At 40.1% G+C, this 14,610-nt stretch overlaps 1 protein-coding gene across 2 annotated transcripts in view; it reads left to right on the forward strand.

Annotated features, from left to right (window-relative positions):
* AK5 (adenylate kinase 5) overlaps positions 1-14,610 on the forward strand; it is a 258,793-nt gene that overhangs the window by 177,195 nt on the left and 66,988 nt on the right. For both annotated transcript variants that reach the window (XM_030324267.1, XM_030324268.1), the window contains exons 9-10: positions 7,330-7,372; positions 12,474-12,518. In XM_030324267.1, coding sequence (XP_030180127.1) covers positions 7,330-7,372; positions 12,474-12,518 — 88 coding nt within the window. The remainder of the gene's footprint in view (positions 1-7,329; positions 7,373-12,473; positions 12,519-14,610) is intronic.

Consider the following 14,610-nt stretch of genomic DNA (forward strand, 5'->3'; position numbering starts at 1 on the left):
GTTGGGGAATAATGAAAGTGAGAGATGTGGGGCAAGGTCAGAGCTGGACTCTGGATTTAAGGGTGGTCCATGGGAAGCTGCTTGGTGCATCTGTCATAGTGATAACCAATAAGTGCTTCAGACTGAAGAGAAAGGCATTGGGATATACCCATGATGAGGGAAGGACTCAGAGGAATTGAGGAGGAGTCATCAAAGGGTCCTTTGAGCTCTCCACTTGCTCACTGTACCCCACCTGCCTCCCCCCAGTCTTACTTCCTTTTTAAAGAAAGAAGGTGGGACAAAGAGTGACTCCTCTGGGTGATATTTTTCTCCCTAAAAAACACATGAACACATATAGAGGGTTTTTTTTAAGTTTATTTATTTATTTTGAGAGAGAGAGAGAGAGCCCACAAATAGGAGAGGGGCAGAGCAAGAAGGAGAGAGAGAATCCCAAGCAGGCTCTGCACTGTCAGTACAGAGCCCAGTGCTAGGCTTAAATTCACAAACCGTGAGATCACGACCTGAGCTGAAGTCAGACGTTTAACCAACTGAGCCACCCAAGGACCCCGGCCAACATTAATTTTAAATGAGAGGAAATCAGAATGGGAATTTTGCTCCTTCCTTTGCAGCAGCAGCCTGACAAAGCCCTGCTTAACCGCATGCTGCATTTGGCTTGTGAAGACAAGATTAAAGTGTGTCTTACATTGTCTTCTAGCAATGGGGTGAAAACAGGAAGTTGTAGGAAAACAGGAAAATATTTTCTTTAAAAGTTTTATTAGAGGGGCGCCTGAGTGTCTCAGTAGGTTAAGTGTCCGATTCTTGACTTCAGCTCAAGTAATGATCTCATGGTTTGTAAGATCGAGCCCCTTGTCAGGCTCTGTGCTAACAGAGTGGAGCCTGCTTGGGATTCTCTTTCTCCCTCTCTCTGCCCCTCCCTGACTCATGCTCTTTCTCTTTCTCTCTCTCAATAAATAAAAAACATTTTAAAAAGCCTTTAAAATAAAATAAATTTTTTATTAGAGACAGCAACATTTTGATTTATATATAAAAGAAGAAAAACATTCCTCCTAGAGAGCCAGATCTGTAAACCACTATTTAAAGTAGTTCATGTAGAGAACCTGCAATTTAATAAGACTAGGAAAAGGTTAGCCTAGCATCCCCTATATTTTTTTATCCCTGTTTACTCAATTATACAAGTGCTACCACAGCAAGAAGGCCTCTAATTGTGTATACTTCAGTGAGAGAGAAATGAGACTTGCCGTAAAATAAATTCTTGGGTGTAACTAAATTACACACCACTCCCCATACTTTTTTTCCAAATTGCCCATTACTTTAAATGAAAACATGCTTTAGAAAAGAACTGTAAACACTCAAAGTGCTTCTCAAGGACCAGTCTCCCTTCTTCCTGCTGATAAAATGCAGTTACGTTTCTGTTTTCCAATACTCTCCTGCTGAAGATCCGAGGAATCTTAAAACTACATTCACAGCTAACCAGTAAACTTGAGAATTTCGCTTTCACATCATTTGGTTGGCATGATGTGGCTTCCGTCCCTCTTTTAGCAAAGGAATCCACCTTCCTTCCTATTCACAAGACACCATGAGCATTCGCTTCGCTGGTGTAGTGTAGTTACTCGTTACACTCTGTGCTCCACATCACACACAGACGGGTTGTCATGCTCCATCAGGGGCTGCAGGAGAGGCATCAGGACCCAGGCATGGGAACCAGGCAAGTGCACTAGCTGGGGCATCCTGCACAGTCACATAGCTTGCTGAGCCTGTTTCCTCATCTGAACAATAGGAAATCTCAAACTTGCCCATCTCCTAGTGTCTTTCCGAGGATTGGATGACATCATGCACGTTAAAAGCACTCTGAACACTAGCAAATAGCAGTTCCAATAACCATTTTTTAAAATTGTTTGCTCAGGGGGCACCTGGGTGGCTCAGTCAGTTAGGCATCCAGTTTCGGCTCAGGTCATGATCACACGGTTCATGGATTCAAGCCCTGCGCTAGGCTCTGTGCTGACAGCTCAGAGCCTGGATCCTGCTTCAGATTCTGTGTCTCCCTCGCTCTCTGCCCCTCCCCTGCTCACACTCTGTCTCTGTCTCTCTCACTCTCAAAAATAATAAATAAACTTTAAAAAAATTTAGTCGTTTACTCGAGGTGTTTGCTGTTTTTGTTTTTTAACAAAAAAGCTTCACAAAGTTTCATTTTCAGGTTATGAGATGGGGAAATAGCCTCGTATTGTTTGGGTTGGGTTTTTTTTTTTAATTATTATTTCTTCCTGTTAAGATTCTGCTTCTCAATGAAGATGACCACTTCTGAGAACTACAGAACATTTTGTGCCTCAAACCCATCCCCACCTTCCTGTTGTTGCTTCTTAGAACCAGCGAGGGAGGCCTTAGATCAATTTAAATAGAAACCTAGGAAAATCCTCATGCTAGCATTTCATGGTCCATGATTCTTTGAGAACTGCTTAGTATTCGGGGAGGTCAGAAAAAATTATAAAAGACTGCTCCTCACATTCATTTCAGAAACTAGAGAATCTCTTTGAAATCCATTGTTTTGAATCTTGAAGTTGATCTCTGTGCTTAATGTCAGAGAAAGAAAGTAGTCTTTTCTTGGTGAATTTTAGGGCAAGAAATTCATCTTAGCTATGATATTCTGTTGTTAAATAAAACCTCTTTGTCATAATTCCATTTGAAGCTGTATACATTTTTATACCATGAAATACACATACAGTTTAATACAAACAAGAACTAGAAAGATACCCCAAAAATGTCCTACCTCCTTCCCAGGAGAGCTTTCGTTTCGTGGTCCCCAAAGGAATATTTATTTATTTATTTATTTATTTATTTATTTATTTATTTATTTATTTTAAGTATTTTTTTTTATTAATTTCAAATAACTTTTTAATTTTTTTAATGTGTATTTATTTTTGAGAGAGAGACAGAGCATGAGGCGGGGGAAGGGTGGGCAGAGAGAGAGGGAGACACCGAATCTGAAGCAGGCTCCAAGTTCCAATCTGTCAGCACAGAGCCCGACACAGGCCTTGAACCCACAAACAGCAAGATCATGACCTGAGCCAAAGTTCGATGCTTAACCAACTGAGCCACCCAGATGCCCTGTCCCAAAAGGATTTTTAAACATCAACACTATCTACATAAGGAGGAGCAGCGTAAATATCTGACTCCATGACCTCACCTCTGATACCAGTAAGAGACTGCTGATAAAGAAACATAGGTTGGTATCAGGGCACTGAGGGCAGCAGTGGATATGCTCAGGCACATCCCCATCCAGTGACACACAGAACTTCAGCAGCATCATTCCACACGCATAGGTTCCCAGCAAGGATCCAGTGAGATTATAGCAGTAGTTCAATGTCCACTTTATATTAGGACCTGATCTGCTTGTGACAATGTCACACAGAACGGGTCCTGCAGGCAGGAGCATACACCAGGCTGGAATGAAAGCAGGTGGAAGAACATAATTTCTTATGATTGGTGAACCCCTCCAGGAGGCTACGTTGCTCTATTTTTATCTCTCCCCCCAAAATTTCAATAGTTCAAGGAATTGAGAGTGACAAGACACCCATATCATAAGGTGGTGACAGTAGGAGCTACAATCCTAAAGGAAAACATATACGCACCTCAACTAGCTGCTCTTCCTAAAAATGATACCAGAATCCAGCCTTGCAAAAGCAGTTCCTTGCCGACACATCCACCCCGGGAAATAAAGTTGAATGCAATTCGCTTTTGCTCTCCTATGGCTCTGGCCTGACTGGAGAATGAGAGATAGAGACCAAAGCATATCCGTAGTCCAAACCCAGTTTCCCATAGAGCCACAAGTCCTGTCTGGAGGTTCTAGCTGTGTCACTGCAACAGGATTTTTTTTTATTTCTCCCCTTCAGTTACCAGCATTGTATCGTAAATATAGCACAAGAAGATATGGCAACCTGAACTTGCTCTTGTGTGTTAATGGTTTCTCTGCAGCTTCGCCCATCTTCACCAGCATTAATTACCTCATTGCAGTCTGTGTCTTGGCTTCGTATGTGTGAGTCATAATTGGCACTTACATAAAATCTGTGCCAATATTAGTACCGTTTCTTTTGGTTTGTTCAGATTTAGTATTCTGCTTTATGCCCCCCAAACCTAGTTTATTACTGTGGAAAGGCACCTATGCCTCATCATACCCACAAAGCTCAACCTCACAACTCAGGCTTACAGGTGTCAGAAGGCTGACTAGATGGAGCACAACACAATGAAAGACTGTAACACCAAGAAGCACCCACGGGTGCCTAGGGTGGAAGTTGGTAGTGAATGGGTTGTACTTTCTCAAAGTATGCCTCACTGCAGATGCAGCTACAGATTATTAGGTATCTGAAACAAACCTGTCTGACATTTTGCTTCTTATATAATTGACATTCTGAATTAATGCCTTTCATACAGAACACACTTAGCACTTGAAAAGAAAGAGATGAGACTTAGGGCTTCTGGGGTCTTTATGGCATCTTTTTCACCAAAACAAAACCAGAAGTGTTTGCCTTTCATTAGTTGTTAGTGTGTGTGTGTGTGTGTGTGTGTGTGTGTGTGTGTGTGTGTGTATGTGTAAGATGCCAGATTAATTTTATTTACAAAAAAAATTCACATAGGAATCATGAGGTTTATTGAGCATCAATGGAAAATAACACCCCCCAGTCAAACATCCTATTTACCTGGGCTTTCATGTCATTGAATGCAGTGGGCCCCATTCCTAGCACCACTCTGCTCCAAAAACCTTTTCACTATCAGGGCTTTATTGGAAGTAAGGCTGGGGCTCATATGAAGCAGTTGGGCAAACATACTAGAAGGCTATGAATAAAAGCTATGGATAAAAACCAGTCAGACTCAAGAAGCCACATAGAGGTGAGATAGGCTCCTTTATAACACAGTGCATTATTTTACTAATTCAGATTAACCTTGATTGCTCTTCTAAAACATGATAACTAGGTGTGAGAAAAATCTGATGCAGTTCAGCCTGTAAGATGGGTGTAAGTCTTATAACTCAACAGTGATATTAAAAATTAAGGGAGAAGACTCCCTAACACTACCTGGATATGTTCAATAGCTGCGTGACAAGCAATAAGCAGAGTCTAATGGAACAATCCTTTTCCAACAAAAGCTACTGAACCTCTTTCTGTGTAGATGCTTGTTAGGCAAACATAACTTCAAACAGGTCCCTGTCTCAGGTGGGCTTCGCTAGAGGCAAAACCTCAAATGGGAATTCTTTGCAAGTGTGCTGTTAGGGAGTGCTTTTAGGACAGGGGGAGAGATGCAAGATAGGGCAGGGGCAGGAGCTGAGCAAGGATGTGACCCCAGGTGGCTATCAGCTTCAGTCTGATCTCAAGGGGAACACTAGGGCACAACTTATACCAGAATTGTCCTATGTTGAAGGTGTTCTGTGAGCCCTTAGCAACAGCTGAGAGATGGGTGCACCAGCCAGGCAGTGGCATGACACTAACAGATCCATGGTGGTAGCTAAGCTCCTAGGATTAGATCTCCAGGAACCATGCTGTGTGGTAGGAGATGTGGTTCTCATCCTAACCCTGACTTCACTAAGGACATGATGACATGGCCATGGGCTCCTCAAATGACCTCAATGACCACCCATTTCCCCATCTGTAAAATGGGAGAGGGTGATGGCAGGGTTGGATTAGATGATCCCAATAACTCCAAAATGCAATGCTGTAAAATGCAATGATTTCAACAAGAGAAGTAGGGATAGGCTCACTGAGGAATAATTGACATTTTTCCTATTCATGGAAGGAAGTTAATGAATGCAAATGTGTTCCTGAATGAACACTCTATTAAAAACTCTTCTCTCACCTGGAATAGCTCTAGATACACAGGGAAATCTAAGAAGACAAGCAGTAAAGTTGCCCTGAAGGCATATGTTCTAAAAAAGAATGGCAAGGCTCTGATTTCAAACAAGTACTCTCATGGCAGTTTACCTTAAGGGGGCATTAATACAACCAGCCAACCTCATTTAACTGACTCCTACATCAAAGCAAATTAGAAGCAAGAGGCTGGAGTGAAGCATGAGCCACAGGCTGGCCCTGCAAAATGGCACAACCTGTAATGGAGAGCAGTTTGACAAAATCTATCAGTTATAGATACATTTGCTGTCTGACCACACATCCCCTTCTCTGATAATTTATCCTACAGATATATGTGTATGAAATGACCTTTATATGAGCTTATTCACCATGCTTTTCCCAAAATAACCCAAGATTGGAAACAGCTCAATGGTCCATCAATAAAGGACTAGTTAAAAACAACAACTATGTTACTTTCCATACGATGGAATACTGTACAACTGAGAACATTCTGTATTGATATGGAAAGTTCTCCAGGATACACTGATAAGTGAAAATGCAAGGGGAAGAACAGTATCATTATAGATGAGTATGTATATTATGAACATATATGCATGTGTAATATAAGTACACTTTTTTCTGTATACAAAATGGAGGTAATGCCAGATTATATATTTATGTTCAAATGTATCCATAGATATCTGAAAGTTTTTTGTGTATCGGGAAAAAGATGCAAAAAAAAAAAAACTTCTGTAAGTGGTTACCTATGATGGATGAGGGAGTGGGAAAATGGAATGGATGGAGACATAAGTGGAAATTAGAATTCTCACCAAATGCCTTTTTATATAAACTTTCATCCTAGACTCCCCTCACCACCCCCCTCCAACTACCACTGGTTCTTCTGTAAGGAAAATGCAGCAGCTGCTTGATTAAAAAATAAAATAAACATTTAAAGGCAGGCATCAATCAAAGCTGGTCATTCCAGTCTCCCTTATTTCATGCTTTAGTTTTCAGGGATTGGCCAGTGGTTAACCATATGGCACCCACTGCTAAACACTTCCTATCTGGCCCTTTACAGAGAGTGTGCCAAGTCCAGCTTTAAACCATGAAGTTGTTTTTAAACAACTATAACTACAACCATCAGTGAGCTTTGGGCACTGAAGAGTGTTGTGTTCTTCAAATCAGCTTTTCTGATCACAGATAGGTCATGGACCAAGAAAATGAAGGGCGATATTGTACCAGGAAGTCCAACAAAGACAGCATGAACTCTTGGGACAGACAGCCCAGGTTCCAATCTGGGTTTTGTCCCTCACTGCTACATGACCTTGGGCAACTTGCTTCTCGAATTATTGGCTTTTTCATCTGTAAAAGGTGGATAGTAATTGTGCCTCCTTCATAGAGTTGTTTGGAAAGTTAGATATGTTAATGTACATTGGCAAGAAGTTTAGCACAATACCTGTTAGTACTCTCACCTAATATTTTGATTTTTTATGTGCAGGGTGATGACCAGTTAAATGTATTTGGAGAGGATACCATGGGAGGTGAGTTTCCCTTACTGATCAGACCAAAGTTGTATTTTAGTAGCTTTGAACATGTCTTTTTTATTAAACACCAACTGATAGACAGTAAACTACTGACAGCATGCAGTTTTTCCTTAGCCAGGCTACACAATTAAGATTGGAACTCTTTGGATCTTTCCCCTTTTAGTCCATATCAAGAATCAAAGGGCCACCTTACTTAGAGATGCATTTCCTTACTACCCAGAGAACATGACCCTTGACATGCTTAGTGAAAATGGAATGTTCTCGTAAAAATATGTTTGGGAAACATTTAACACTCACTACCCTTTGTAAGAGACACATATAACAGCATAGCAAGATTCCTATAAGTCCTGCAGTAAAGACAGCTGGCTAACTTTAACATTCTTCAAATTTATTGGAAGTCTTTTTCCTACATGGTAGTTAAAATTCTTCAGTGTGCTGTTGGGATGCAACCTAAGAAACACCCAAATTATCCTGCTTTGTAACTGTTGTCATGTTAAAAGTCTCATAACAACTAGCAAACTCAGCCTTCACTGTCTGAAAATAGCTAAAATTATGTGAATTTGAGATTGTCCAAAAGAGATAAGGCTCATGATTGTCCTAGGTAAAGTACCTTCTAACATGTCCACTCAGTAATAAATGTTGCTGTAACTATGGTTCATGGAAATATGTTTGTATTGACTGTGAGCACATGCAAGTAAGTGATCTGGCTTTCCAAATAACCCCAGCTCTAATCCTACACTGATCCATGAGCATGAGGTAATAGATAAAGTGTCATTTGATGATAATGGCCATAGCAGTATGTGAAAATCTCAGTCACCAAATGACATCATGGTGATTCATGAGGAAAGGCACATAAACATGAGCCAAGTGCAAATAATCAACTCAGTCCCAACTGGACAGGGATTGATTGATTGCCTAATAAAGTTTCCCTTTTTCCTGGCTATAAAATTAATATGTATTCATTGTGGAAATGTTTTCAAGGTAGAAAATATGAGCTATCTAAAACCTTATGACCTCTAAATAATCATGGTTAATATTCTAGTGTATTTTATCCCAGTGGGTTGGCTATGTACCTGTTTTTATATAGTTGAGAATACATGTGTATATACAAATAATTATCTCCATTCTTTTTGTGTATATCATAACATAAGCATGTTCCCAAGTCATTACAAACTCTCCATAACCTTAACTCCTAATGACTACACTGCATGAATGTTCCATCATAGGTACAACCATACCCAATAACAACCATAGTCACTTTCTTAGATAGCAAATAGATTAAAAGTTGCTCAGCTTTGTATAGAATTGTTGAATCATTATATTGTTCACCTGAAACCAATATAACCTTGTGCGTTAACTGGACAGGAATTTAAAAAAAGAAACAGTTGTTGCTTAGCTTCATAAAAGGAAGCTGGAAGTCTAGAGAACATGAGATGACCATCTGGTCCATGAGTTAAAAGCACCAATGTATGTGCCTTTAATAGAAAGCTCCAGATAACATAGGATTTTTCCGGTCACTGTGGACTGTTCTGTAGAGACTGCAGCATCTCTTTGATTAGAAAGAACAAAAAATTTTATTCCTTAGTGTGAAAACCAGATGGTTCCCCAAACCCCAAATTCACATCTTTCCTCTGATTTTAGCTCCCCTGTCTCCTTCCCCTCCTGTTCCCAAACCCAATTCTTCATGTCCCATTTTCTCTTCAGAATTGGGCCTTTCCTCATCTAATAGTGGATTCCAGCAAAAAGGTAGCATTGTGTATATAAAAAAAAGCATCCCAATTTTACTGAAAAGCAAGTTGGATAACAGAGGAGTGATCTCGCTTTCAAAAGTACTTATCATCTACCTAAAATATAAAGTGTAAGTCAGGCTCCTATCTGTTAATTTTAAGTGTAAAAACTGCAGTTTTATCACCAAGATAGGAAATAAAAACTTTGTACTATCTCTCAAGGTAACCACATTCTGCCCATCATTTTAGTCAACTCACACCCAGAGCAAGAGCAAAAGCAGCTGCCTCCAAAACCAGGAAAAGAGCCCTAAGTTACACCTAGACTGGGAATTTAGGGCTGGCTCCGCCCAGTCTGGCCCCTCCATCCTGGGTCTCCCCTCAAGGTGGGGGTAGCTCCAGGAACTTCCACAGCCAAGGGTCTGAAACTCACAGCTCAGGGGCCTGGGGTTCCAACAAAAACATCAAATACCTTTGAACTCTAGAATCTTTACTTCAAAACTTCACGTGTTATTTTCCATGAAGTGAAAAATCACAATGTCCTATATTCTAATATATTACTGTCTCTTCAGTGTATATTACAGTTTGAAAAGTAGCTCCCTTAGCATAAGGGTTAAATTAAGAATAATAAAATATTCAAAATTATCTTCAGTTGCTCCATCTGCAGTCACATCTGCCCAACTAAGGGAAGCATCCAGTCTCAGATCTATTTTGTTTGTCCAGCATGGTGCTCTAAAAACTTGACTTTAAATGTTAGTTCTTGTTAGCCATAGTTCATAACACTCCACACCCACCCTCCTCATTGGTTTAGAATCTCTGTCTGGCCTTTGTCTAAGCACATCAAAGAAACTCTTCTGAAAGTTCTTTGTGGAATCAGCCTGCTCCCACACACCCACCACCACCCCTGGGGGTGTTAAACTAAGCTGCTCAGAAATTAGCCAGTCCTGGGGCAACTGGGTGGCTCAGTCAGTTAAGCGTCCATCCTCAACCCAGGTCATGATCTCACCATTCTTGAGTTTGAGCCCCGCGTCAGGCTCCGTGCTGACAACTCAGAGCCTAGAGCCTGTTTCGGATTCTGTGTCTCCCTCTCTCTCTCCCTCTCTCTGCCCCTCCCCCACTCACACTGTGTACTCTTTCTCTCAAAAATTAATAAATGTTTAAAAAAATTAAAAGAAATTAGCCAATCTAAGGATTGACTTGAACATGGTGGCATCCTCTGACCCCCTCTAGAGCCTACTTCTTTAGCTTTTTACCATCATTTGCTCAAGATGGTCTCTAGAATACAGCAATACCTCCCTTACTGGCCTGTGCAGACTCCCACAGTCAACTGCAGAGCATCCTGAGCTAATCTACTTCTGCCCCCAAACTCTGTGACCCTGCCCTGGCACAGCTCAGCAGGCAGCCTGATCTCCATAACTAAAGCCCTGTGGACTTAAAGCCAGGGTGAATTTGTTTCTGCGCTTCTCTCTTCTCTAAAACATTCGTGGGTAGTTCTGTTGTTTCTCCTGTCCTCAGGTCCTCACTCTAAACATTTTTTTTTTAGTTTGAGGACCCCCTGCTTCCAGGCTCAAGCAATAACCATTGGCACTTTCTGAGGCCAGAGACCCTGAGCTCACAGAGCCATTCCCAATTCAAGTTTGGGGCTGTGGTCATCTCTTCAAGTAACCTCACTCTTACCCAAGGCCTCTTCGAATTTTGGGTTACTTTAGAAACCTGAAACATGAAACAATAATCACATCATAATTTTGGCCAAGGGACAAAGGGGACCATTTCCTCCTGTGGCCCATTTATTTACGGGAACCACAGAATCATAGGTATTTGAACCGAAAGAGACATTAGAGATCATTGGGTCTGACACCTTTACCCTACAGATGGAGAAACTGAAGTACAAGGGAGAGGAAGTCACTCGCCTAGGTCTAGTCAGTTGAGAATAGTATCAAAAGTGTAGCTATTGTCTACCCATCCTTCATGGCCAGCTACTACACCACATGACAATTGACAATCTTTTAGGGCTCCACAAACTCTGGAGGGTTTTGCACTTTGCCAAAAATTCCTAATTATCCCTCTGTTTCAAAGTGGTGGTTCCTCGGTCCCACACTGTTGGGGTGAATGCAAACTGGTCCATCCACTCTGGAAAACAGTATTGTCGTTCCTCAAAAAGTTAAAAATAGAATTACCCTATGATCCAGCAATTGTACTACTAGGTATTTACCCAAAGGATAGAAAAATACTGATTTGAAGGGATACCTGCATCCCAATGTTTATAGCTGCATTATCAACAATAGCCAAATTATGGAAAGAGCCTAAATGTTCAGCAACTGATGAATGGATAGAGAAGATGTGATACACACACACACACACACACACACACACACACACACGAATATTACCCAGTCATCAAAAAGAATCAAATCTTGCCATTTGCAATGACATGGATGGAGCTAGAATGTATTATAGTAAGTGAAATAAGTAAGAGAAAGACAAATACCATATGATTTCACTCATATGTGGAATTTAACAAACAAGCATGGGGTAGGGAAAGAGAGGCAAACCAAGAAACAGACTCTTAATGATGGAGAACAAACTGAGGGTTGATGGAGGGAAGTAGGTGGAGGGATGGCTAGATGAGTGAGGACACTTATTGTGATGAGCACTAGGTGTTGTATCTAAGTGTTGAATCACTAAATTCTACACCTGAAACTAATGTTAAACTGTATGTTAACTAACAGGAATTTAAATAAAAACTTGGAGAAAAAATAAAGTAGTGGTTCCCAAAATTCAATCCTCACTCTCACCATCTCTGGGATTTTTGTTTCATCTCTATATGACCTATGCTAGATATTATTGACTTAATATTTTTCTCTAAATTGACTCACTATTATTATTTAAATAGATTTATTTTAGAAGGAAATTTTATATTACTACCTTAAATGGAAAATAGTATTATAGGAACTATATTTAAAATATTATCTTCCAGACTCCCCATTTGTGCTTTAACCCCTCTTTATTAAAAGAGATCAGCAAATGTTAAGAAAATGTAAAATAACACAAAACTGAGATACTTAAGAACATTTTAAAATAATTTTAAAAATTATCTTTCTTTGTAAGTCATGCTGTTTAATAATGGCTTATCAGTTTTGCCACCAAAAATTGATAGTTTGTGTTAAAATGAAATTATGTTACCAGGGTCTGGGAATAAGGTTGAAATAAATGGTCATTGGTGCCTATAATTTATGACCTATTAACACATTTACTGAACTTAAGGCTTCTTATCAAATAAAGCTACAAGATTTTGGTTTTTATACAACATAAGTAAAACCAGTGTTTCAAAACAGTTTTACTTGCCAGTAACTTAAATTATTCTTACTTTAAAGGTTTCATGGAAGATTTGAGAAAGTGTAAAATTATTTTCATGATTGGTGAGTAACAGCTCTCAAGTTTTCTAATGCAGTTGCTAATAAACAACTTGGTAGAGAAAAAAACTGTTCATTTCTTATTCTGCTTTGAATTCTGCCCCTTTTTCAGTTAGGAAATACCCTCAAGGCTTCTGGATTGTTCCTTTCATTTATGCAGTTTTATATTGTTTTTGGCTTTGTATCTTTACAGAATAGACAAAGTAAGACTCTAAGGAATGTCAGACTCCTGATTTTAGTTCCTCAGTAATAAAATACCTTATAATCCCATGAGTATGAAGAAGTCATATGCTAAAATCTAGCACATACATTTTCTGTTTGAACAATGAGCCACTGCTCACTAAACGAAATATATCAGCAACCACATATTCAAATATATTTCATTCCGTTTAGCTAATGGTAAGAAAATTTCATTTATTTTATGCCTCATATTGTGAACGTCGTTGGTAAATTAATTGTGGGATAAAATTCACCAGCATTTTCTAAGCACATACTGTGTTCCAGTTCATCTCACTTAATCCTTCCACAATCCTATAGGTTGGTGGTCTATCTCTATTACGTATCTGTTACACAGACAAGGACACTGAGACTCAGAAAGGTAAAGGGACTGGTCCAAGCTCACGTAGCTAATGAGTGTGAGAACCGGCTATTCAGTTTTCCCCGTGGAAATCAATGGGACTATTTGAGCAACAGTTATAATTGCCCAGAATAGCACCAAATATTGTCAGAGCACCTCCCAAAAGTTAGTACTTTTCCCTCTAAGTATTCAAGTCTTTAGAAAAGTTAATACACCTACCTTTTCATTTAAAAATTTTTTTCTATTCATATTTAGAAATAATGAAAAGGCCCACACATCTTCAATGGGTAGGAAAAAGAATGGTTATCGGCACCCAAGAAATATAATCATATAAAGTTAGAATCTTGCACCCTAAAGTTGGGATGTTTCCTTGGAAATCTCTCACTAAGTCTCCCTCATTGTCAGATAAGGAAACTGAGTCCCAGAGGATTTAAGAGGTTTGATTAAGGTCATTCAACCAACTGGTGGCAGAGAGGAGACTAGGGCTGCAGTTTCCTGTCCCAGGGCTCGCCCCATTCCACCACACAGTTGTGTGGGTTGTTACCCTGGACTCTCTCCCTCATTCAGTCCTCCATCCCATACATACTGAGGCCTAGACCCATTCTGGGCAGTGAGGGATCACAGAGCTTCCATCTTAGGTGAAAAGAAGAACTAATCGACTTATTATCACAAACTTAAGGAGACAGAACAGCCTGGATTGAGTGTCTGGGGTAGAAGTGGGTGATCAGAGTGATCAGGCAAGGCTTTCCTACAGAAGTGATATTTAAGCAGGGAACTGAAGGAGGAGAGCGGGCAACGCAACCGAAGGGATTAACAGAGGTGAGAGGAGGAGGAAGTGCGTGTCTTAAGCAGTGAGAATTCTTTTTTTTTTTTTTAATTTTTTTTTCAACGTTTATTTATTTTTGGGACAGAGAGAGACAGAGCATGAACGGGGGAGGGGCAGAGAGAGAGGGAGACACAGAATCGGAAACAGGCTCCAGGCTCTGAGCCATCAGCCCAGAGCCCGACGCGGGGCTCAAACTCACGGACCGTGAGATCGTGACCTGGCTGAAGTCGGACACTTAACCGACTGCGCCACCCAGGCGCCCCAAGCAGTGAGAATTCTTGAGCCCAACCTGAGTTCTGTTTCTGACCTGCTTGCCTCTTGTTGACCTTAACCATGGGAACTGGATGAACTCTTGCCACACTTTTTACATTCTTTTCAAAAAGTAAAAGTAAATTATTTCTACTCCTTACTGAAGAGAAACTCATCCTCCTAATAGCAAAGAAAATTCCCCTTTCCACATAAACTTTAATCACTTTTCTCGCCATCAAGGCCATACACAATGAATTATATTCAGCTTTTATCTTAGGGGCCAAATTAGGAAGAGGAGAGACTCTTAACCCTGATGTTCAGTATCCAAAGAATGAGCCTTTATTATCACATAGAAATCTGTGTCTTTAATAATGTGATCCAAAAACAGCTTCTAAAAATAGTACAGCATGTTTTGTGATTGTTGTTATTTTCTCTGGCAGTAATAT

This window comes from Lynx canadensis, chromosome C1, assembly GCF_007474595.2.
Source record: "Lynx canadensis isolate LIC74 chromosome C1, mLynCan4.pri.v2, whole genome shotgun sequence".
Classification (NCBI taxonomy): domain Eukaryota; kingdom Metazoa; phylum Chordata; class Mammalia; order Carnivora; family Felidae; genus Lynx; species Lynx canadensis.